Source organism: Cladosporium halotolerans (genome assembly GCF_011745625.1).
Source record: "Cladosporium halotolerans strain TM138-S3 chromosome Unknown Sca4, whole genome shotgun sequence".
Classification (NCBI taxonomy): domain Eukaryota; kingdom Fungi; phylum Ascomycota; class Dothideomycetes; order Cladosporiales; family Cladosporiaceae; genus Cladosporium; species Cladosporium halotolerans.
Genome location: NW_027191455.1, coordinates 1,068,675 through 1,091,246, shown reverse-complemented (window position 1 = coordinate 1,091,246; position 22,572 = coordinate 1,068,675). Strand labels below are relative to the sequence as shown.

Here is a 22,572-nt window from a genome sequence, read left to right as displayed (position 1 = left end):
TGCAATGCACACTGATAACAACCATTTAGCGGGCCGACTCTCATAATGATAGCATTCGTTGTGCACCCTACAGATGATAAGGCAAACATGCCACGCGTGCCAGAGGCAAAAGTTCAAAGAGCCGGGACATTCTGCAGCGTACAGTAATTCTGCCACCTGAGCAAAACGCGACAGCCACAAGTCCTTATCATTGAATTCTTGGTACTGAAGGTCTCGGCCAATCATGGTCCGAATGTCTTGGAAGTTAGTTCAACCAGAATTCACCAAGAACGCGGCAGCAACCCCAAGACCTTCTCTCCGCCTTCGGAGTCCCGCGAGACTAGCGAGGCGTCCTCGTCCGGGTTGCGGCGCGCAATCTCGCATTGACAGCCTGAATGTGAGTAAAAGATGGTAGCGCGGTTGCGTAAAACTTTCTCTTGAAAGAAGAGAGGCCGCAGGTTCGACGAAGTATCCGCTGGTCAATGTACCCCCAACCCTAACCCTAGTAAACCCGTCGAGCGTATCCAAAACGCACTTCATTTGTCCCATGTCTTTAGATTTGACCTTGAATCTGCTAGACTGATTATTTGTGTCCTCAAACTACTCTGAAACATGTTCAGAACTGATAGAACATCGAATTTGCTTATTCCCTCAGTGCCAGGTGACACTTCGAATTCTGATCAATGAACTTCGCTGTTTCAGCAACACTCCACTCAACTTAGGAATGGGTGTCACTCAGGAGCGATGCATGGTATTAGAATTCCATTACGTTTTGCCTACTGTCTAGTTGAGCTATCATCTAACCAATAGAGGAATATTCAGAATGACGATTCTTCAACGAACACAAGGCTCCCTAACGCCGTTGACCAGCGTCCGTCCGGACGCCGATCCGAACAGAGACTCCTCACCGACGCGTCTCGGGCACCCAGCCAGCCTCCGAAACCATGCTACAAGCCGAGATAAAGTACCTAGGTAGTGTCTTGCCTCTTGCAAAAGTAGACACAGAACACGTACGCCCCAAAAAGCCTCCCGACGTCTCACGAATGCACTGCAATAGCGTTAGCGAGGAGCGACAATGAAATGATATCCGCAACGCGTAGAGCAAGACTTACCGACCAAAGTCACTCAACCTGCAATCCTCAATCGATCTGTAATCACACCAAAGCCGGCGCCAACCCCAATGCCGCCAACACAAGCCCACCAGCCATCTCCAGCCTGGACGCCGCCCCGGTATAACGCATCGGAGGCGAAGACGCGGGCGGCTCGCTCGTAGTCGAGGGCTGCGACGGCGGTGACCACGTCACGGGTGGAGGAGGAGTGTAGCCGCCGGTGGGCGGCGGCGGCATGGGAGTCGGGGTCCAGGAACCGGTGCCGTAGGGCATCGGAGCGGACTCTGTGCAGGGCTCGATGACGGTCGTACAGGCGCTGGTGCAGTTCATCGGCATGATGTGCGTAGTCATGTTGCTCGCTGGGTAGGCGGCTTGGGCTGCGGCGGTCGCCGTGAGGGTGAGGAGGGTGGCTGTTAGGCGGTTCATGGTTGTGGTTTGTTGGTGGGTTTGGTAGGGGTTGTTTGCGTGAATATGGGGTGATTTGGATTTGAGAACACGGTGTGCTCGTGTACGGTTCATGTTCGGCTGGGCGCGGAGCCAGGGATAAATCGCCGGGCCAAGCTTTTGGATCGTGTTGTGGTGGTGTGGCAGGAATGCATTCCAGGAGGCATGCGATGGCATGCGGGCGCTGAGACAACCAAACAAGACTTGCACAGCCCCGATTGAGATTCCCGTGAGGGTTCATTGTGCCGACGCGATACTCCATGATGAGTGGATGGCAGCATCAGGGACGGACGATCGGTTGAATCATTGTGGAAGTAATGCGATGTGATCATACAAATAGCTAGACTTGAATTGCCTTGATATAACATCAGTCGTACTCACTACAAGAACCAAGCAAAGCCCGCAGCAAGCAGTGCAATAGCGCTCGTAGAGAGGGTCGCAGCGCTGTTGCCCGAGTACTGCGCGGGAGGAGAAGATCCAGTCGGCGTCGTGCCGTTTCCTCCCATGGTGCCATTGCCTCCAATAGTACCGTTGCCGCCAGCAGTCATTAGCGTGTACCTTCCGCCGGGGACATCGGATGCCTCGCCATCAACAAGGGCAATGGAAGAGCCATTCGAGCTCATGAGGGAACCGCTAAGGCCAGGAAGGCGGACGGTACCGCTGGTGCCGGAGGGAGTGGAAAACTCCATCGCAGTAACGACACCCTCAGAGGCGTTGACAAGGGCGCTGAAAGCTCCGACGCGGGTGGAGAAGCCTGCGTCGACAAATTGCAAGTCGCCCAGGCGCGGGTAGATCTCCCAGGTCTGGCCGCCGTCGCTCTGGAGGTGCAGACCGGCGATGTAGAAGGTCAGGACTGAGGTGGGCCCGGTCGCCCAGCCGTGCGCGTGGCTGACACGCGGGTCGTTTTTGTACGGAGCGTAGTGCAGCTCGCCGTCTGCCTGGTAGCCTTCGATGAAAGTAGAGTTGGTCATGCGAGGGTCGTCAAGCATGAAGCCCCATTGTAGCCTTGTCAGGTCAAGAGCAGCGCTGGCGTTGTTGGCGAGGAAGTGTGCTTGCAGTTCGAAGCTAGTGATGAACGGCGAGACGGCGTTTGCGGCCTCGGGACTCGGAGCGCCGTACTCGGTCCAGCGAGATGAAAGACCAGTGCTGATTCGCTCCTTCTTCTCTTGGGAGTCTGTCAGGTTCGCGAAGACTGCCCACACGTTGCCATCTTGAGGTGCAAGGGTGGTGGTCTCATTGTCGTGGTAGAAGCCAGCGGTCTCATTCCAGAGCAGCTCGTTGGCGGCAGACTTGACGCCTTCTCCAGACCGTGCCCAAGAATCCAGCAACGACTGCTCAGCGCCAACAGCCTTCCCAAGCATGATGCCCTGCTGAATGGTGTAGTACAGAATTGAGTTTGCCTCGATGTTGTGGCCACCCATGCCGAAGCGAAGCCAGTCGTTCGAGTAAGAGATGTTGGCCATGCCACTGTCGTCAATCGTTGAAAGAGAGTAGTTGAGACCGGCAATCCATTGATTCCACTTGCCCTCAACGTAATCGAGATCACCAGTGTAGAGGAAGTGGTCAGCGACACCGATGAGGCTGTATAGGTGGTATGTGTCCGACTGCAATCCGCGCTCAGTGAACGGAATACCAGCGTACGGAAGCTGACCAGTAGATTCGTTCTGAAGAGAGAAGAGCGAGTTCAAAGAGTCTTCAATGGACTCAATGTCATAGTAAGATGCGACAATTGCGGGCACGGCGATGGCCATGTCACCTGGCCAGATGAGGCGGTCACGCTTGGCACCGTCGGTGAGTACAGCAGACCCATTGGCGATGGTGAAGTTATTGTACCATGTGACAAGTCCCACATCGTCGTTGGTCATGTTGGATCGGAACTCAGGGTGCACAAGCGAGTTGCCTGTCTGGGGGTTGATCTTGTGGGAGGATTATTAGTGGGACCGTTTGAGCGCCAAACAAGCAAGCTAGGATACTTACAGTGCAAAGCTGGTTCGTGTATGCACCCGCGTACCAGATACGGTTCAGCAGCTCGTCATCGCAGTGAAAGTAACCAGTGTAGTTCGCAATCTGGTCTTCTTCGTAATGAGGCATGGCAGTAAAGTACACAGAGACCGATTCGACGGCAATGCTACCTGTGGTGTTGTGAACCAGCGTCAGGTACCTGAAGCCACCGCGTTCGTGGTCAGAGTCGGTTGTGTAGTTGCCTGCATCCGTTGGCTGGAACCAGTAGGGCTCGTCCATCCCAGCGTCCTGAGTAGCGTCGCAAGAGATATTCGAGATCCAAAGCGAGCTTTCCGTAAAGGTAAGTCCAATGAATTGGTCTTCGTCCACGTTGCCGATTTGCAGGCTCACATGGCCCGCAATGTTCTTGCCCTTCGATACTTTAGAACTTCGTCGCGTAGGCATTACTCGATGGACTCACGAAGTCGTAGGTGACCGCGGCAACACCATCAAAGACGGCTTCGCCTCCGGAGCTTCCAATGAGACTCTCTGCTCCGGTAATTGTGCCATTGGAACCATGGACCTTGGCGGGATAGAGCGTACGAGATGTCGGTGCCAGGATGTACTCGTCGTACTTTGCTGCTGCCAGCCCGGACAGCATGGCGAGGCCGCCAGCTACATGGTAGAAAGGCGCCATGATCTCTCTCACTACGGCTCGAAGTTCGTGGAATGAGGCAAGGTAAAGGTAAAGACAGTTGAACATTACTTATACCTCCAAGCTAATGCTGCAAGTGCCGCATGGCCGTTCCGTGGCACTCGTCCGCCGCGGACTCCAGGACAGGCCAAGGCATGTTTGAGTCGGCGACCATACCCTTTACGCAATCTGACCAATCGAGGTCGACATCATTCGCATGGCTCGCATGGTCCGCGTGGAGAGAGGTGACGATCGGTGGCGATCAGCATGGTTTTTCTGGAGCCGAAGCGGAGAAGCTGGCCAAGACCTCGGGGCAAGATTGAAGCGAAGGCCTTCGTCGTGACCTCACCACGCCCTGCCCTAGAGGAACCTCGAAATTGCCGCGCAAGAAGTCTTCAAGGCTACCCCTCTGCCTCCTCCCTTGCACGGATTATGTCGGAGGAGAATCAAGCGAACGGCGAGGAGACCATGCGAGTAGACCCTCAGCGCGCACAGGTGCTGGCTGAGAATGTCGGCGGCGTGCTGCAGAAGATCTCTGGCGCTAGCGGCGGGCGTAAGGTACGGCATGCACAAGATTTACAGACGCGATGCCGGGCCAGCGAGCAGTGCCGTTGATACGAAAACGCGTAGGTCCGTCTCATTGCCGTTTCCAAGCTAAAGCCAGCAAACGACATCCTCGCCTTGCACAGAGAGCCCCCCCAGCATGTCCACTTTGGCGAAAATTATGCGCAAGAGCTCACGGAGAAGGCCGCCATGCTGCCGCGGACGATCAAATGGCACATTATCGGAGCGTTGCAGACGAACAAGTGCAAGCCCTTGGCGGAGCAGGTGCCCAATCTGTGGTGCGTGAGCAGCGTGGATACCGCGAAGAAGTCGGACGCTCTGGAGAAAGGTCGTGCCGCGTTGGCGGAGAAGCAAGAGCTGTCTGAGAAGTTGCGTGTGCTCGCGCAAATCAATACGTCTGGTGAGGCGGAGAAGAGCGGCGTCGAGCCCAAGGATGCGACGGAACTGTGCAAGCACATCATGGAGAAGTGCCCTCACCTGCAACTCGCCGGTCTCATGACCATTGGCGCTATTGCGCGCAGTAAGGCTTCAACGCCAGAGACTGAGAATGAAGATTTCGTCACTTTGAGGACCGTCCGAGATCAAGTTGTGAAGAACTTGGGCATTGAGGCCAATGACTTGGAGTTGAGCATGGGCATGAGCTCCGACTTTGAAGCCGCGCTTCGCCAGGGGAGCGACGAAGTGAGGGTTGGGACGACCATCTTCGGCGAGCGACCGCAGAGGAAAGACGCAAAGATCAAGATGGACACGACGGAAGAGAAGAAGTGATCGTGAAGCTTCAGTTGCACAAGCCTTGAGCAGCAGGTTGCTTACCATCCTCGAGCATCAAGGCCGTCTCGATCGAGAGGTGACAGCACGCTTGCTCATTGAACTCGTCTGTTGCGAGGCAAGTCCCGGGACGTAACACAGGTCTCCCGCCCTGTACTAAGGAGACCGGATAGCACAAGCGCGCTGGAGAACGATTTGCGACGAGACGCCCGAGGTCAAAAGAAGAGATGAGAAAATCAGGTGTAATTTGTGAGACCATTACCAAAATGGCAAAAGAAAAAGCCACAGCTTGTAGGATAGCAGCTATCTGAAAAGGGTTATGATACATGATCGTTATATTGTACAACTACCACAAAAGCTCGACATTGGCGACGGGCGGCAGCTCATTTTTCGCATCCCACTCGCGGTTTTCACGATCCATTGGCCTCCGGTGCCAGTATCGAACGAAGCTTTGTGCAGCATGCTCCGTGTAGAAACCGATAATGTACACAGGATTGGGTGTTTTCTTCAGAGTAAGCTCGTTGTCGTCGTCGTAACGCTTGGACAAACTGATTTCTGCTTTGGCCATGTCCCATTGTAATTGCGTCAGCTCGGTTCGGACTCTGTTGATGCTGATTTGTTCGGGGTCTTCTCCTGACGACGCCACTAGCGAAGGATTTGGCTTGTATTCGGTGATTTTGATATTGACTTCGTCTCCTCCAGACCATTCCAAGGCTCGTTCGCGGCCGCTCGCGTACACGACTGACCGTACGCGGCTCATGGGAATCTGAGGGCCATCCAAGGTCAACCGCACTTCGAACGGCATTTTGTCCGGCCTATCCAGGATCGCCCTGTACCCGCCGTTGCGAACCAGTGACGAGACCAACGGCGAGAGCGGAGGCTTCAATTGTCGGAGATTCAGTTTTTGGGTTGGAGCGGTGAGGGTGTACGACTGTATAGCCGCATGAACGTCCATGCCATTCAGCATGAAACCTGGCTTTGGTGCCAGAGCAGTGTGGAGCGCGTTGGGCGTCTGCTCGGCGGCCAACCGAGAAATACGCGTCGCATGGCCTTGATAGACAAAAGCACTCAATGGAGACGAGAAGAGCAGGTAATAAAAGTTCTCCTGCTCCAACGTTGCCAAGTTGCGTCCCGGTATGACCTGAAGGATGTCTCCCTGCTCAAGTGTCCATCCCTCCATGTGCTTTCCCTGGGGTATCAGGCGAATGAAATCCTCCGTGGTCAGGTTCTTGCTCGCATTGAGGAGAACAAGTACACTTGTCTGTGAAGATTCATCTGCCCCTTCCAGCCGCGTGCGCGCGCGACTCACGTTCGGTGGCTCATCCTCCAGCGATGGTTTCCTCCGAAGATCGACTGGTCTCGTTTGGCGCAGAGGGTTTTCCAGCGGCAGCCGAGGGATCTCACGCCGCTTCCGCACCCGCTCCTCTTCTTCTCGCTTGCTCTCCTCGGGGAAAAGCTGATCGACTAGAGACGGTGTCGGTGTCTGGCTCGCCGACTGCTCTGTTGTATTTCTGCTTGACCGTCGGGTGCCACTCTTTACTCCAGGTCGTTTCGAGTATGGCTGCGCGCGGTTGGCTCCATGGCTGCGCGCGCGTAAAGTGATTTCACCGCCGCTCCATGTCGGCCAGATACCGCGCTTTCTCGACAAAGGCGCTCTGAGCATCAATCACTCGCATGAACGACAGTCCGGGAAAGTGACGTCTCTCTCTCTCCCTCTCCCTTGCTTGTGAATTGGAGCCGGGAAGTCGAGAGAGAAGCTGGAGGTGCACGGACGCTAGTTCCAATTGGGGAAGATCTGCGCGACTGCTTTTTGAAGGTTTGAAGACTGAACATTGTCGTTGTGAGATACTTGCGAGCAACGTCTCTTCAACAAACTCCAGTCACTAGTACCGGGACGAGAAAACAGGCTTGGAAGCTTATAGCCCGTCCAAACATCACTCAAAAAGTCACGCACGACTGGTCACATTCCGTCTCATCATACCCCGGTCCGCCCGACTGGTGCCACCGACGAGATGGGCGAACTTCGATTTGTCGTTCGCCCGCTCACCGCAGCTGGTCTCGATGGTGCCTATAGAGTACACATCTCCCCCGAGGCCCTGGAGAAACTGGGTCTCAAAGTCGGCGAACTGTGCCAAATCACCGACGAGGATGGCGCTTCCGGCTTGGGAATTGCGTGGCGTGCTGCCGACAGGATGGGCAACAGTCCGAAAGTGCAACCCGCGAAGATGAGTGACACTCTTCGAGAGACATTTGGGTTCAAGCAAGGAACCCACATTACCATCGCCAAGTGCGACAAGAAAGTCACTCGAGCCCAGAAAGTGTCTTTGATGGATGTGACACCATCCGACTACGACGGCACGGATGACGGCAGCTGGGTCACGAGATGCCGTGCTCTATTGGGTATGTCTAGAGGGAAGATCGTTTGGGAAACGGGGTCGGCAACGGCGTGCTGTGCTCAAGAGTCATCAGATCAGGCAGAATTGGATATGAGCTAATGCCTGTCTTCGATAGACAACTGCGATGCTTTCTCTGTCGGCATGACTTTCGACGTCGCCGCGAAGAAAGGACTTAAGAAGCGTTTCTTTGTCGAGCATGTAGCAACCGATGGTTTCCAAGACTCGGGATCAACTCTGTTCATGCACGACGACAAGACAGAAGTGTCATTCGTCGAGAGCGTGGCAGAGCCTACTGAGGCCATAGCTACGCAGGAATTCAACATGCGTCTTGGTGCGGATCGCATTGGTGGCCTTTCTGACCAGATTGTGGACCTCAACCGTCGCTTGCATCGCCTGTGCATCAAGGCGAAGTCGCAGAACCAGGAAGATGGCCTACCATGGAACTCCAGTGTTTTGCTTCACGGCTACGAGGGTACTGGTAAGTCGTTGATCATCGAAGAGTTACAGCGGAACTCGGGCGCCAAGAAGACTGTACGCCTGGAAAAGAGACAGCTTCTTGGAACCGCATCAAAAAACGACGCAGTCATTCAAAGCGCTTTCAACGAAGCATTGGCGAATCAACCAAGTCTTGTTCTGATCGACAACCTCGAGCAAATCGCCGCCTCTGGCGATGCTGTTTTGCGCAATACCATTGATTCTTTGTGCACTGGGTTTGACTCCATCGTTGGCACTGGCGTCCTAGTCGTCGCAGCGACTCGTGACAAGACGGCAATCGATAGTGCGCTCATCGCCCCCAAGCGTTTCTCAAAGACTATCGAGCTCCCTGTACCGGACAGTGCAGCGCGTGTGGACATTGTGAAGGCGTTATTCCACGCAGAGCACTCCAAAGATGAGTCTTTGTACAGCAACGTTGGCACACGTACCCATGGCTTCACTGGAAAGGATCTTGGGCAGCTAGTGTGGGAAGCGATGGACAGTGCACTTGAACGTCACGTCGAAGAACACGAAGAATGGGTCAAAGTGCAAGCACAATCTGCTACCTCTCAGAGCACCGAGGTGACACTCATTGACGACGGCAATCAAGAGCAAGCGGCGTCAAACGATGAGAGCACCGCACCTTCTCGCATCTCAGTGACCCTTGAGGATTTCGAGTCCGCTCTCCGCCAGGTTCGTCCGACTGCGCTCAGGGAAATCATCCTTGAGACGCCAAAGGTCACCTGGAACGATATTGGTGGATCGGACAGGGTCAAAGAGCGCTTTGACACAATCGTCGGCTGGCCGATGCTTCACTCTGACATTCTCGCCGAGTACGGACGTCTAAAATGGCAAAAGGGTGCTCTTCTTTACGGCCCCCCAGGTTGCTCCAAGACGATGACTGCTCAAGCCGTCGCAAACACTTACGGCCTCAACTTCATTGCGGTCAAGGGTGCAGAGCTCATCAGCATGTACGTGGGCGAATCCGAGCGAGCCGTGCGAGAAATCTTCCGCAAAGCTCGCGCTGCAGCACCCAGCATCATCTTCTTTGATGAGATCGACGCAATCGGATCGACGAGAGAGTTGGGCAGCAGCTCAGGCTTGAATGTTCTCACTACCTTGCTCAACGAGATGGACGGTTTCGAGCTCCTCAAGGGCGTGCAAGTACTGGCGGCCACCAACAAGCCGGAATCGCTCGACCCGGCACTCTTGCGCCCTGGTCGCTTCGATGCGCACATCTATCTCGGCCCGCCTACCGGTCCTGCTCGTCGCGACATTCTGACCATCAGCACAAAGGGCCTCACGCTGAAGGAAGATGTCAGTCTTGAGGATCTCGTAATAGAGACGGAGGGATACTCCGGAGCCGAGATCGTCAGCGCGTGCGATCTGGCGGTTCAACAGTCCATTGGGCGTGCCATCAAGGGCTCACCAGACAGGAGCATCTGCAAGGCGGACTTTGAAACGGGCTTCGCTGCTACGGCGAAGGGGATTACGGCGGAAATGCTCGAGGCTTACGATGCGTTTGCTCAGAGGGCTGCTAAGCGTTGAGCGGGGTGGAGAGTTGCTTTGGTGAGGCTTTTGCTTATGAATTGCTCCTACTAATGTATGGAGTATAGATGACGCAGTTCAAATAGCTAGTTTTCAACTTGGGAGTGCCTTTTACCTCTATGGCACGCCACGACCACAGTCTCAAGCGCTCAAACAGGATCATTGAACGAACGCCAGTTCAAGACCCAGAAGAATGTGTCTTCGTCAAGGGTGACTTCAAGCTTGCCTTGACTGGGTGTGGGTCGTTGAAGACTTCCGATAATTCCTCGATACTTCTTCCTGCGGTCTGTGAGAAATTAAAGAGTGAGCAGCTCTTCGAATATGCATGAGTCCAAGTGATGAGAAATTATGAACTCACTTCTGGAAAGAAGAAATAGAGAGTGACGAGCTCCACGACTTGCCAGCAAATGTAGATCAGGTACAGCCTCCATCCAATCTTCTCGATCGCGACGGAAACACCAAAAGTGTTGACCACCATACTACAAGAGGGTAAGCAGACTGGACGGATGCCCCCAGAGCGTGTCAGAAACTTACGCTATATTGAGAAAGAGGTAATTCACTCCCATGCCTTTGGCCCTTGATACGTTCTCGAGGCACTCGACCGGATACAGCATCTGCAATGGAGTCCAACCCCAAGAGAAGAAGATCAAGAACAGATAGATTGCAACGATCGTTCCGTAAGCAAGTCCGGGTACGGCATCGGTCTTGGAGACGAACGCCGTCAGAAGAATGAATGCAAAGATCGAACCGACCATGCCCCAAAGGAGCATGAATCGGCGGCCTCGCTTGTCCAGGAGAGTTGCGCCGTAGGCTGAAGCGATGAGTGCGAAGATAGGTGCAATGGCGTCTTGTGACGTTGTCAGCAGTGCAATTTTCGGCGCATTGGAGCACTCACTGATCAAGAGCTGTTTGTTGGGATCGAGGATTCCAGCCGATTTGAGAATCTCGGTCATGAAGTAGGATACCTGCGTTGATTAGGAGCTCGATCTTATGTGAATTATCTGCCGAGGTAGCTCACCACGTTGTTGCCACTCCACTGCCCAAAGAATGCCATTGCAATGACCATAGACAGTCGGTATCGACGACCTCGAGTATTGGCAAGGCCGCGGTAGTCCCACCTAGTGCGAGATTGGTTAAATGTACGGAAACAGTCCTCTGGCCCCGTTGATCTTACCATGCTGTCTTATCAGCTGTTTCTGCAAGATCCTCACGGATTTCTTCGTACTGGAGACGTACGATCGGGGCATGTTCGTCGCCGTCGGCATGGTATTTGGCAAGAATCTTGATGGCCTCTTCGTTGCGATCGTGTGCCACGAGCCAGCGCGGGCTCTCTGGAAAGAGTATGATGAGTACCTGAGAGTGGTCAGATTGTCGGGGAGACTGTAAGGGACCCGGCACCAACGATCACTATGAGAGGCATCCCAGCCTGAACAACAGTTGGGGTACGCCATGCCCAAGAAGAGGTAGTGAGGTTCTTGTTCGAGCCGTATGTAGTCCAGCCTGGGCTTTGTGAGAAAAAGTGCACAAATCAGCCTAAATCTCGAAGGCCTTACCGGCAATGATATTTCCTGCCATGTGTCAGAGTCGAGTCAAACCCGGCAGCGAAGCTTCGTACTAACCGAACCACCAGAAATTGTTGTAGAAACCCGCCATGATGCCACGGAAGGCAGGATGAGCCAGCTCAGCTATGTACGCTGGACCTGCGGCCGAAGCAATGGCCGCTCCGAATCCGAGAAGGAATCTTCCTGCAATAAAGTGACCCTGTGTGTGCGAGGTTACCTGCACCGCAGTACCGACCACGACCAGGAAGATTGTAGATGATGAAAATGATTCCCGTCGATGATCCAGCACCAGTCAGTGCAAACGTCTTCTGATAAGCTGGCATTGCGTTGATTGCTCCCATCAGGATCGAGTCTTGAGGGTTGTCAGTAACATGTCTCGTAGGTATCGTTGCTGAGAGAAGCTACCAAATCCGTTCATTGTCGCGATCAAGTACCCAACGACCATGATGCCGTAGAGTTTGATCATGTTCTTCGACAGAGGTCTTGGTTTAGCATCCGCCAATGCCTCTGCGAGCGCAGTCGAGCCAGTAACGGGCTCGGCCTTGCGATATTCCTCATAGCTAATGCCAATTCCTCCATCGACCTTGTCAAAAACGCCTTTGGTCGTATCTGTACGGGCGGCCATATTGAGGATAAGAGAGTGAAAAGACCCAGGGAGCCTCTCGATGATCGTACAAAATGGTTGGAGCAATGTGTAAGGAGGGATGGTCGCGATGTAGATATATCCAAAAGCTGATACATCGGATGAAACCTCCACAAAGAGGCGGAATCTTGCTCGAGTGAGGGCACACTACGGTATGTGGACATTCCTTACATGGATGATTGCATTGCTGGGCAAATGCTGTCTTTGAGTCGAGCGCCACGTCCTTGGCAAAACGCCATAGGGTTTGAAGATGGAGCTGAGTGCGGGGTGCCCATGGGGATGAGGCGGGGAGTCGCGAAGGAAGGATTCTCGGCTCGAACACGCAGCATGAGAATTGTCCCGCGGAGTCAGGGCCAAGATGAAGTTAGCTTTTAAAGTTTCGCTTCGCCATGTGTGCACATGGCAGGATCGGACGCTAGCTCAATTACTCATCGGACGCTATCCTTCATATGGATGTGATCGGAAGCTATTCTCTTCCAGTACGGATCGGAGCGTAGCCAACTCTCTACATCGCCTCCTCACATGTTGTGTTTGGTCTTGGACACCAATTGCCTTCTACCTTTCGATCTGTTCATGGATGTCAAGATCGGAAAGTGGAGAGCTCAAAGTCACAAGTTGCCACAAGATTGGATGCTTGCTAATCCAGCAAGCTTCTGATCAGCCGAGAGATGTTACTTTACAGTCATCCGCAGCTTAATGTTGGCGGTCTGTCTTAAAGAACGTTACATGCTTTGCGATCTTCGCCGCGAGCCTATACGACGAAGCGCAGCCTCGACAGAGACCCAGTCTATCTTTCTTCCGAAGACAAGATCCAACCCCTTCCTTACTCTCAATTTCCGAGATGACCCTCACAAAACACCGCCATGTCTCGACTTCCGCAGTCGTCAAAGGTCTGCCTACTGGCATTGCGTTCAACAACGGCGATCGACTCAGCCACGACAAGGTTGGCCTGATGCAGCCAACCCCAAAGGACACACCGTTCGACGAAATGCGTCAGAAGATGAAGGAGACCGGCTATGTTTTCATCAAGGGTCTAATCCCAAGAGATGACGTGCTTCGTGTCCGCGAAAAGTGAGCGTTTGGTGGTTGTTGAACTTCGGCCACGCTGACATCTTTCCAGCTATTTCTCTAAATTGGCAGACGCGGGAATGTTACGAGCTGGAAGTGGTCCGCGAGAAGGTATCTTCAATGATTCCATGCCTCCTGACGCTGCCGCTGGCATCGGCTCGGTCAGTGAAGACCGACTTGACACGGTGACGCAGAAGTGCTTCGAAGCACATCAAGATCCCCAGTACCTTGCGTTTCTTGAGCATCCAGCATTGAGGAACTTCATCAATGACTTTATGCGATGGAAGCAAGATGTGCTTTGCACCCGGACTCTTCTGCGTCATTCAGTGCCGGGCGCGAAAAGCACTGGAATACACTATGACAAGATTTTCCTCCGAAAAGGAGAGAGTGAATTCTTGACTGCATGGGTACCGATTGGTGAGTAGTATAACATTTGGTTTCCCGAACAAAAATCTGATGCTTGCAAAGGCGATATCGCCATGGACGGGGGAGGGCTCGCTTACCTCGAAGACTCTTCAAATATTGGCCAAATCACTGAAGACGAATTCAACACTAGAGCTGCAGAATTCTCACCGGAGCAGCGGATCAGTGCTTACAATGTCAACATGGCTGCGGGAGGTGTTATTACGGAAGATGCAGCAGACTACACTGAAAAGGTCGGTCAAGGGCGCAAATGGCTCATCGCAGATTACGAAGCCGGGGACGTGGTTTTCCATGACCCCTATATGGTGCACACGGCGACTGTCAATCAGTCTGAGAGAGGCATCATTCGACTGAGCACAGATCTGCGATTCTATCAAAAGGGTGACGACCTGGACGAAAGATGGATGAGTGCTTGGTTCCCCGGCGATGGATTGTGAGAGTACTATTAAGGGACAGGGAAGATTGGCTGCCAAATTCATTTGTAGTCACTGAGTGTCATAACTCAACGCTGAAATCTTCGCAATCGACATCTCATACCCTTCCCTATGTGACTGCCACAACATAGGGCGTGGTATTGCGAGATGGTCTCCGTCGACGTTCACTGAAATACGGCGAGCGTTGAAAGCGACCTTCAAAGCTAAGAACCTTAGCTACCAAGCTCATGTGACGTGGAACATCAATCAGTGATAGATGTGAGCCCTATAGGACCCCTCATCGGGTGTAGGTTTGATGCAGAAAGCATGCCACTATGTGCAGTAGTTCTGCACTTTATCTACATCAGCGGCTCGAGCTCTCCTTTTTGGCGCGGAAGCGACAGACTTGTCCTCGGCTCCACATGGCCTGAAAGTGTCTATAAGAGTCGGCCGAGATGGGCTGCGTGAGAGGCCTACTCGCAAGAGGTTGGAGCTCGGCGATCTTGTTCAACCCACAGCATATCGAGATTATCATCATGAGATTCTGCAAGCCAACCCTGATTCCAATTCTACTTCTGATGGGATGTAGATCGATGTCTGGATTTGACAGCAAGTCTCCAACCTGTGTGAAGCTGACCGACCATTTCTGTTGACTTTGTTGCAGTTACGATTGATCAAACCCCTCGTCAAACTTTGACATCGTTCGGTGCTTCGGGTGGATGGTGAGAAACTCCCTTGAAACGCTATCCAAGATTTCTACTGAACAATAACTCAGGTGGCCTAATGACCTTATCCACTTTCCTCGGGAAGTGCAGCGAAATCTAAGCTCTTTCCTCTTCTCGGAAGACGGTCTCTATCTTAGCTCGTATCGCTACAATGTTGGAGCCGATGGTGGCAACGACGCCAACCAAGTAACTACAAACGGATCCCGCATCGAGTCTTTCCTCTTGCGAAATGGAACCTACGACTGGAGCAGAGATCGTGCCGGCGTAACCTTTCTCAAAGCGGCTCAAGAGTACGGAGTGCCATACATCACCTTTTTTGTGACTGCAGCCCCGTCTCACATTGCAAGTAATGAGGCTGCCTGCGGATGGAATATGACCGGTGACAAGATACCGGTGTTTGCAGAATACCTGCAGACTGTCTTATCTTACTGGATCGAGAACGGGATCAACGTAAACTACATCTCGCCAGTGAACGAGCCTGACAACCTCCGCGCTGACTGTGGTCAAGAGGGAATGGCGCTGGATCCGAGCCTTCGTGCGAGCCTTGCCCGGACCTTGAGGGCAGAATTAGATTCCTCGCCAGCCTCGAAAGTCGGCATTATCTACGATGAAACCAGCCAGATTACAACCCAGGCGATCCCAGAATACCCGGAGTGACTACTGGAGTCTTTGAACTCAATGTACAGCTTAGCCGTACACAACTATGACTTTCCCACTGATGCAGAGGTAGCCCAATATCGAGAAGAGCTGGTCCGATTGACAGATGGGCATCCTCCGAGGGTCAAGTTTACGGAAACATGCTGTACGGGCAGTGCTGCCAACGGCCAGAATGCCTTCAAATCTCAGAACGACCCAACCATGAATAATGCTCTCGTCGTTGCACGGCACATCTGGCAATTTCTGACGATTGCGCAGGTGGAGAGCTTTGACTGGTGGACTGCTGTCAGCTTTCTCCCCTGCTCGCCCAATATCGATGGACCACAGTGTTACAACGCAATCAACGAGACCGCCGGCTACAACTCTGCTCTGATCTACATCGATCCGAACTTCAACCAAACTCGTGACTACAACCTCTATCTTACCAAGCGAGCTTTCATGTTGAAGCACTACTCTTACTTTCACCGTCCTGGCAGTGTGAGGTACGACATACCCCAGGGCCAGCTCCCGTATGGCGTGAATGCCTTTGCATCGGCACATGGCCCGGAGACTGCAATCGAACAGCCGCACAACCGCACATGGAATGTGCTGTTCTTCAACAATCAGACCGAGGCTTACGACATAGACTTGAAGTCACCAAGTCCATCAGCTCGACTGATTAAGATTGTTGAGACAGATACGTCGTCAGATTGGAAGGTGACATCAGTCGAGTGGTCGAGCAAGGGAATACCCGTACGGTACACGATCTTGGGCCAGAGCATGGTGACCCTGCAGTTCGCAGCGTGAGCATCGAAGTAGAAGGAATGTGCGAGGTCCGGCAAGTGAGAAATTGTGCAGATGGCGGTGTGAGGAATGATTGTGTTGGACAGATCGAAGAAAGCTGATCAAGTTCAGTGGTTGTAGAAGTAACCTCGTTTCTATGGTTGAATCACTAGAATTTGAATCTCTCTTTTCCGTAAAGAGTTCATGAGTTTTGGCGAAGACTACCTTCGAATGAGCAGCAATGTGGGAATAACTCCAGTCTGTATGATGCGACTAAAAAACGCACACCTTGCCGCTCAAGTCCCCCGTTTTGCCTCCCAGTCGGCGAACGCGGCAGTTCTGCGCACTTTATATAGAGTTTCGCAGGCGCCTTTCGATGCTCGCATGATTCCGCGATTGGTCGGGCGCACTAGCCACGTTGGCATTCCTCGGGCGAACATGTTCCTTGGAGAAGTGAACCCCGCTCGAGGAGGGGTCGTGACTGACGGCGATCACTGCCCCGATGCATTTCAAAGTAGCACTTGCGCATGCAACACAAAAATGAAGCCTAGACTGATCACTGTCGGGGATTCGCTCATTAATGTCCGCCACGAATGCGCATGCATGGTCAGTATGTTTGCATATCACACGTGCGCTGTTCTGACTTCGCCCATCACACAGCAAACGGTGCAGATCACGATATCAGAAATGTGAGTCCAGCCGGACTCTGTCAAATATTGAACTATCACTGACGGGCGGCCAGGTGACCAACTGCAACCGATTTGTAGTCGCTGCAAGACTGCCAAACAGTCTTGTGCCTATGAGCTTGACTTCGCCGCTGAACGGCACACAAACTTGGAGCAAACAGACTTCAATCCGAATCAGACGTGGCTTCCAATTCCACCTAACAGTGTGCCTATCGGTCGGCACTGTCCGAAGATGCGCTGACACAAGTAGTTGATTTTCACCTCGAAACGTTTGACGGGGATGGCAACGCTCCATTCGGCTCTGCACAACGAAGCAGTTATCCAACCAGTCCGCCCTACGCGGACCGTTCCAATGGATACCCTGCACGCGCAAACACATCTGAAGACGTTCAATATGTAACGGCCTCACGGACTATCCCATTGACAGACGTTACATCACACAAGCGCAATCGCGAGGATGCGCCATTCCAATCCAACCTCGAGATTTGGCTTCTCAGGCACTATGTTTCTCGCATCACACCATTCGTACGAACTGCTCCCCGGCTCCCCTTCACCAAGACCAATGGCTCATCTGTCACAGTTTGACTTCTTCGACGCGCAGGCTCACTTCGCCTTCGACGTGCCGTCTCGGGCTCGGTCTAAGCCCATGTTAGCGAACGCGCTGCTTGCCACTCTCTGCGCGGCATATGCACCGCACTCAACGGCCAGCGGCGATTGACGAGTACCTTGCAGACAGATACAATGATGCCTGTCTTCGGGTACTCATACCGACATTGGCGTCCGACATGGACATAGAAGATGACGATCTGCTTGCGACCCTGTGTCTGCTCCGCTTGCTGGAAGAGATAGATGGTGAGTGGGTATCCACCCGCGTGAAACGAGACTGACTGGTGCAGTCTCCATCAGCGGCGTAGACCTACGAGGCCACTTGATCGGCGCGCAAGCTGTGATTCAAGCATCACAGGATCAGTCGCCGTCGATGCAAGCCAGCAGCTTCCGCCAGGCGTGCTTGTGGGCTGCTTTCAGGCAAGAGCTTTACATAGGCCTGAAAGAGCACCGACCGGTCCGATGTGAGGCACCGCGAAACTCGAGTCGCGCCAATATACGTGACGATTGGCAACTTGCGCTTCGCGCCGTGAGCGACTGCGCTGAAGTTGTGAACTGCGTGTTCGGCAACGACAAAAGCCCGGAGACAATTGGCCATCTCACCAATCGATTGACAACATGGCAACGGGAGATTCCTGTCTCCTTTCGGCCGTTAGGACAAGTTGACAGGCTCAATTCCCCGGCAACGGAGTTTGTCGGAGTTGCTTTGTTGGCACCCTGTCATGGTGGGATCAGCGAAGCCCACAGCATTTTCTCTGCTGATCATTCATAGTCATGGCCTGGCAGTATAACCTTGTAGCATCGGCCTTGTTGGCAGCGCACGCACGACTGCCAATACTTGGGCCGCAGAGGAGACATGCACTTCAAAGTATAGACGTAAGTCTGCACTGTTGAATGCAATATGCAAAATTGGAATTGCTGACGACTAGGCAGGAGCACATCAAGTCAGACATTCGCAAAATATGCGGAATCGCATATTGCAATGACTACGCTCCTGCGGGACTGGTTGTGGCATCCATGGGGATAAGCATATGTATGCATCTCCATTTATCCCAAGGTGAGACCCAGGCTGACAGAGAGGTATGAGCAACAGTTGGTGATCGATTTGAGATACCGTCAGAGCGACGGCAATTAGAGGGCATCCTCATGCGCACTGAATCGGAGCACGGATGGCCGACGAAGCAGACTCTGAGTCAGTTGCGTGAATCTTGGAACGTCTAATGTTGGGGGTCAGTAGAGGTTTTTAGTAAAGATATCTAATAAGTCGGAGCTGTGGGCGAGATATCTCGAGTCGATGTGTTGATCAAGTACAGTGAGAAAGCAACCACGTTCGCAACTGCTGGAGGGACTTCCAAGGCAGATATGAAACAGGGACTGACAGACGCCCTTCAATCTCGATCGCAAAGCCACAACCTTTGGCGCTTTCGATCTGACTCGTTTTAGCCCGGTTTTGACTCCTTCCCATTGGCTTTAGTCGTCTAGCATCCGCTGTCGTGGGGTGGGGTGCACCCGCTTGGCGAGCAACTGACCTGCTTTGCAGGCTTCAAACGGACGGGGCTCCGAAGCTGCCGTTCGCGTCTGTTTCACCTGCGCTGTATTCAATAAATTCTGAGACGACGACTGACTCTTTCGCGGAGGCACCCACAACATTGCGTCGACTCCGCTTCTTTCGATCTTAACCCTCAGTCGAGACGCATAGGATCCATGCAAACCCGGGCTACAACAAAACGTCAGAATCAGGACAGCGATGTTGATCCTTCCTGCACGAGTTGCCTGGCCGATCAGCTCAAGCCCCTTGGCCAGATAATCCCATGTCGATCATGTCGAAATCCTGTCCAGAAACATCTATGGGAGTCCGACGACATCCCAAATCTCGCTACCAGCTCGGGCGACATTTCCGACAGTGAAGCACTACGGATAGAAATGATGGAGAAACTCGTACACGCGATGCGATCCGGTACCGACGAGGATTCGAAAGCACTGCTCAAGCGACTGCGTCAGGGGATTTCAATCGAAGAACTCATTGCGACCTTGCCGGTCGTCCAAGCGAGCATCCAAGATGTGGCAACGGTTGTGCGTGAAGCTGCAAATCTATCGAGTGTGTTGGACGAGCAGGAGGGTGTCACTTAATCGGTATCTGCATTCGAATGAACAAATTATTCTGATAGCCGATGTGTTCCTCAACATTTGGTACTCGTGCTGGTCCGTCAATGGTTCATGGTGACTGGGCATAGCTCAACGCCGCTCTCGGTCTCAATGAACGACCTCGCATTGACTGGAATTACTCACTGTCATGCTCACTCACACCGTGGGCCGTCGCAAACTCCCACAGTTGAGTAAATGGCAGCGCCTCCTGACTAACCTGGCATCAGTTGGCCAAAGTCGATTGTCACGTGATCTCGCGACCGAAGATCCCCGGGCTAAAGGTTAATCTTAGCAGTTTCACCCACCATCTGATAGCAGACAAGACCAATGCAGAACCCTTGTTTCGTCGAAACCTTTTATCTTAGCATTCAATAGACAAAATAGTGTCTTACGAGCACAGATGACAGACAATCCGCAGGTTGCCGAAGGCTGCGTTCGACAAGACGACCAGACGGCACTCCGGTTTGATCAAGAGCCCCCAATTGCTGCATTCATCCCGTCGCAGACCGACGCCTCTTTCAACGCCAGAATGAGACATCATTGCGTTATCTGCAGTTTCCCCACGTGCACGCGCCGTGAGCAGCGGTCCCTGCTCCGGCAGCAGCAGCAATGATCACGTGACGCGCAGATGTCGCGGCGAAGGGCTGCCTCGCCGCTCTCCGCCATCCGGTATACAACTTCATTCTGACCGGGGGGCGCGGCCCAGGTACACTGATCTCCCGGGCAGACCTCCGGGCGTTGAGCGCAAGTCGCATTTGGACGATTTGGCGGCGTTGCTGTCAGCTTCTTGGTTTTGCGGGATCGTTCGAGCATCAACAGATCCATCAATGTTGTTAGTTTTGTTCGTCGATATTCCGTTCTCCCGAACATTTCGTTTCGCGTAGTCTTCACACATCATCAAGCGGCAGGACCCGACGCCTGCGCGTTCCGTGGCCCCTGTATATACAACACAGCGGGGACTCCGCTCCGGCGACGACGATCCGCGTCAATCTGACGCGCCATGCGCTCAATGCATCCGGAGCGGACCCGACAGGTCGCTTTTGCGAAGGACCCCGTTGGTATGAATATGCCACCAATTCCTCGCTCAATCCCTCGCCGACCACGTTGCTGTATATCGGGAAGCAATCTTCGAACACGATAACATGACCGCCAAAGTTTGAACTGCATCGCTACACATCTCGGACTGAGAGCCTCCCTTTTCCGTCAGCCTTCAATCGCGGCTCGCTCGACGAAGGAATGAATCCGCAAGAAGGAGCAGTAAACCGCGACCGGCGTGCACACCACATCGACATGCAGACGAGACTGTCCTTGCCGCGATCCGAAGACTGCCTCAAGCAACCCCACGTCAAAGTCAGGCGCGGGCAGATCCAGTCCGCGTGCTTCAGGTGTCAGAAGAAGAAAGCAAAGGTAGAAAAGCCAAAGCCAACAGCCAGACCCCAGATCGCAGAGTAGACTAACGCAGCCACAGTGCGACGGCGAACGGTAACGCTCCCGAATGCCCTGAATCAGAGGCCCCAGAATAATGATCAGAGAACTAACACTTTTCCCCAGCCCATCCTGCACCCGCTGCAGTGAGAACGGCGCCCCCTGCTCCTACTCGACGCACGAAGGCGAAACGCGGTTCTCCGCCGCGCTGCGCAAGAGCTCCGAGCTGGAAGCTGAGCGCGACAAGGCGATCGAGCTGCTGCGGCTGCTGAAGTCGAGCCGCGAATGCGACGCGCAGATGTTCTTGAGCTGCGTCCGGGACGGCGCGAACAGCGTTGACGACGTGGCTCGGCGTGTGAGAGATGCTTCGGCGCTGCTTGAGCTTCCTCTTCCCAGGGGCAACGATCTGTGGCCGTTGCGCGATGCGTCTGAAGGTCTGCAGAGGCGTGTGGTGGGGGCGGAGTTTTTGAGTCCAACGAGAAGATTGCCGCCCCTTCCTGCAGTGCCTGTTGCGCCGCGGATGGGATGATGAGGGTGAGGTGGAGAGTGATGGATTTGGTAACAGGACTGCTGAACACTTACTTTTTCTCTGAATCGCGTTGGCGCAAATGGAGGCGCGGCTCGACGTCTCTTCGACCTGGCTCAACTCCAAGTCGTACACAACAGGCGTATACCGGCGTCCGGTCGTCGGAGAGTCTCCACGCAAGCAAGTTGATGTAGTCTTGAGGCACAAGACACGGAGGAACGCGAATACGAGGCGCGCCACAACCCAGCGCCACACGGCACCCACCGCCGGCAGTGTTCGGCAGGGTTGATTTGGAAAAAGATCACGCGTGGAAAGCCCCCGGTCTGTCGAGCAAAGTTATCGTTCACGCCATGAGCCAGGACAAAATACCGTCCCAGGATGAACACGACACAGCCAGTCGACGATGTCGGCGTCGAACGGACTTTGCGAGCGGTATAGCCATATTATGTCCGTGCCGAAGTCGTGGGCCGAAGTTAGTGGTTTCCCGACGTAGCCGGGATAGCACCTGCGATTTTTTCTTTTATTGATTCTATCCCAAAATTGCAAACGCTGGCAGGGGATCCCCAAGTAGACAGCCTAGCAAGCAAATCAAAGTTAACGAGCGAAGCGGTTCGGACGTTTATGCTTAACCTCCACTTGGTGCTGGGTAGCGAACCATGGAAGTCCTGGGGGGCTCCCTCCAGCGTGGCAAGGGGCCGAGAAGCGTAACTTGTGGGTTTCAGCATGCTACCGTAACTTTTTCCTTGCTTGCCCAGACAGGATACGAGAAGCAAATAGTGCTGGTTTGTATTGTTCAAAGTCTTCGGATGGGTCTCGACTTACAACGTCGGTTCGTGGGTGGGTTTGACGATTTTCTATGTAACGTGGACGCGGCCGTGCCAGGTGGCGCCACCGTTTTAGCCAAATCTCGTTTCAGCGTGCTGACGAGCAACGACTGCCGAGGCATGTGGCGTGTAGGGCTCGGAGAGCCGTCAAAACGCTCGTGACAACGCTCGTGACCAAGCTGACGAAGCG

At 53.6% G+C, this 22,572-nt stretch overlaps 11 protein-coding genes across 11 annotated transcripts; 8 read left to right on the top strand and 3 right to left on the bottom strand.

The window, feature by feature from the left end:
• Positions 1-1,912: 1,912 nt before the first annotated feature.
• On the bottom strand, positions 1,913-4,308 carry WHR41_01852 (uncharacterized protein; the record flags this gene model as incomplete). Its single annotated transcript, XM_069370458.1, has 3 exons — positions 3,955-4,308; positions 3,510-3,905; positions 1,913-3,448 (listed from the first exon to the last, which is right to left on the bottom strand). The coding sequence occupies exons 1-3, from the start codon at positions 4,234-4,236 to the stop codon at positions 1,913-1,915; spliced, it is 2,214 nt and encodes a 737-aa protein (XP_069232770.1). The 5' UTR covers positions 4,237-4,308.
• A 226-nt stretch (positions 4,309-4,534) lies between these two features.
• On the top strand, positions 4,535-5,856 carry WHR41_01851 (uncharacterized protein). The gene is made up of 2 exons (XM_069370457.1): positions 4,535-4,725; positions 4,798-5,856. Exons 1-2 carry the CDS (start codon positions 4,600-4,602, stop codon positions 5,497-5,499), a joined length of 828 nt encoding a protein of 275 aa, XP_069232773.1. The 5' UTR covers positions 4,535-4,599; the 3' UTR covers positions 5,500-5,856.
• WHR41_01850 (uncharacterized protein) lies at positions 5,846-6,679 on the bottom strand (the record flags this gene model as incomplete). The annotated part of the gene is made up of 1 exon (XM_069370456.1): positions 5,846-6,679. One exon carries the CDS (start codon positions 6,677-6,679, stop codon positions 5,846-5,848), a length of 834 nt encoding a protein of 277 aa, XP_069232772.1.
• Positions 6,680-7,353: 674 nt separating this feature from the next.
• Positions 7,354-10,211, top strand: WHR41_01849 (uncharacterized protein). The gene is made up of 2 exons (XM_069370455.1): positions 7,354-7,899; positions 8,011-10,211. Exons 1-2 carry the CDS (start codon positions 7,512-7,514, stop codon positions 9,915-9,917), a joined length of 2,295 nt encoding a protein of 764 aa, XP_069232555.1. The 5' UTR covers positions 7,354-7,511; the 3' UTR covers positions 9,918-10,211.
• Positions 10,096-12,104, bottom strand: WHR41_01848 (uncharacterized protein; the record flags this gene model as incomplete). Its single annotated transcript, XM_069370454.1, has 11 exons — positions 10,096-10,203; positions 10,276-10,396; positions 10,452-10,764; positions 10,813-10,882; positions 10,936-11,035; positions 11,092-11,270; positions 11,320-11,417; positions 11,471-11,485; positions 11,537-11,662; positions 11,715-11,831; positions 11,885-12,104. 11 exons carry the CDS (start codon positions 12,102-12,104, stop codon positions 10,096-10,098), a joined length of 1,467 nt encoding a protein of 488 aa, XP_069232556.1.
• An 859-nt stretch (positions 12,105-12,963) lies between these two features.
• Positions 12,964-14,142, top strand: WHR41_01847 (uncharacterized protein; the record flags this gene model as incomplete). The annotated part of the gene is made up of 3 exons (XM_069370453.1): positions 12,964-13,193; positions 13,243-13,607; positions 13,659-14,142. The coding sequence occupies 3 exons, from the start codon at positions 12,964-12,966 to the stop codon at positions 14,048-14,050; spliced, it is 987 nt and encodes a 328-aa protein (XP_069232549.1). The 3' UTR covers positions 14,051-14,142.
• A 420-nt stretch (positions 14,143-14,562) lies between these two features.
• Positions 14,563-15,408, top strand: WHR41_01846 (uncharacterized protein; the record flags this gene model as incomplete). The annotated part of the gene is made up of 3 exons (XM_069370452.1): positions 14,563-14,611; positions 14,691-14,748; positions 14,802-15,408. 3 exons carry the CDS (start codon positions 14,563-14,565, stop codon positions 15,406-15,408), a joined length of 714 nt encoding a protein of 237 aa, XP_069232550.1.
• Positions 15,409-15,609: 201 nt separating this feature from the next.
• Positions 15,610-16,194, top strand: WHR41_01845 (uncharacterized protein; the record flags this gene model as incomplete). The annotated part of the gene is made up of 1 exon (XM_069370451.1): positions 15,610-16,194. One exon carries the CDS (start codon positions 15,610-15,612, stop codon positions 16,192-16,194), a length of 585 nt encoding a protein of 194 aa, XP_069232547.1.
• Positions 16,195-16,750: 556 nt separating this feature from the next.
• WHR41_01844 (uncharacterized protein) lies at positions 16,751-17,586 on the top strand (the record flags this gene model as incomplete). The annotated part of the gene is made up of 5 exons (XM_069370450.1): positions 16,751-16,776; positions 16,831-16,859; positions 16,913-17,059; positions 17,107-17,381; positions 17,437-17,586. The coding sequence occupies 5 exons, from the start codon at positions 16,751-16,753 to the stop codon at positions 17,572-17,574; spliced, it is 615 nt and encodes a 204-aa protein (XP_069232548.1). The 3' UTR covers positions 17,575-17,586.
• Positions 17,587-18,792, top strand: WHR41_01843 (uncharacterized protein). Its single transcript, XM_069370449.1, has 5 exons — positions 17,587-17,708; positions 17,753-18,187; positions 18,235-18,338; positions 18,396-18,495; positions 18,556-18,792. The coding sequence occupies exons 1-5, from the start codon at positions 17,642-17,644 to the stop codon at positions 18,681-18,683; spliced, it is 834 nt and encodes a 277-aa protein (XP_069232553.1). The 5' UTR covers positions 17,587-17,641; the 3' UTR covers positions 18,684-18,792.
• Positions 18,793-20,310: 1,518 nt separating this feature from the next.
• Positions 20,311-22,300, top strand: WHR41_01842 (uncharacterized protein). The gene is made up of 3 exons (XM_069370448.1): positions 20,311-21,014; positions 21,076-21,089; positions 21,159-22,300. Exons 1-3 carry the CDS (start codon positions 20,844-20,846, stop codon positions 21,559-21,561), a joined length of 588 nt encoding a protein of 195 aa, XP_069232554.1. The 5' UTR covers positions 20,311-20,843; the 3' UTR covers positions 21,562-22,300.
• Positions 22,301-22,572: the final 272 nt, after the last annotated feature.

Bases quoted from the DNA above. Each gene is read 5' to 3' on its own strand.
- WHR41_01851 (XM_069370457.1), top strand. From the start codon at position 4,600: ATGTCGGAGGAGAATCAAGCGAACGGCGAGGAGACCATGCGAGTAGAC. The intron at 4,726-4,797 runs GTACGGCATGCA...GAAAACGCGTAG, and splicing joins GCGCTAGCGGCGGGCGTAAG to GTCCGTCTCATTGCCGTTTC.
- WHR41_01849 (XM_069370455.1), top strand. From the start codon at position 7,512: ATGGGCGAACTTCGATTTGTCGTTCGCCCGCTCACCGCAGCTGGTCTC. The intron at 7,900-8,010 runs GTATGTCTAGAG...TGTCTTCGATAG, and splicing joins GAGATGCCGTGCTCTATTGG to ACAACTGCGATGCTTTCTCT.
- WHR41_01843 (XM_069370449.1), top strand. From the start codon at position 17,642: ATGGACATAGAAGATGACGATCTGCTTGCGACCCTGTGTCTGCTCCGC. The intron at 18,188-18,234 runs GTGGGATCAGCG...GATCATTCATAG, and splicing joins TTTGTTGGCACCCTGTCATG to TCATGGCCTGGCAGTATAAC. The intron at 18,496-18,555 runs GTATGCATCTCC...TATGAGCAACAG, and splicing joins ATCCATGGGGATAAGCATAT to TTGGTGATCGATTTGAGATA.
- WHR41_01842 (XM_069370448.1), top strand. From the start codon at position 20,844: ATGAATCCGCAAGAAGGAGCAGTAAACCGCGACCGGCGTGCACACCAC.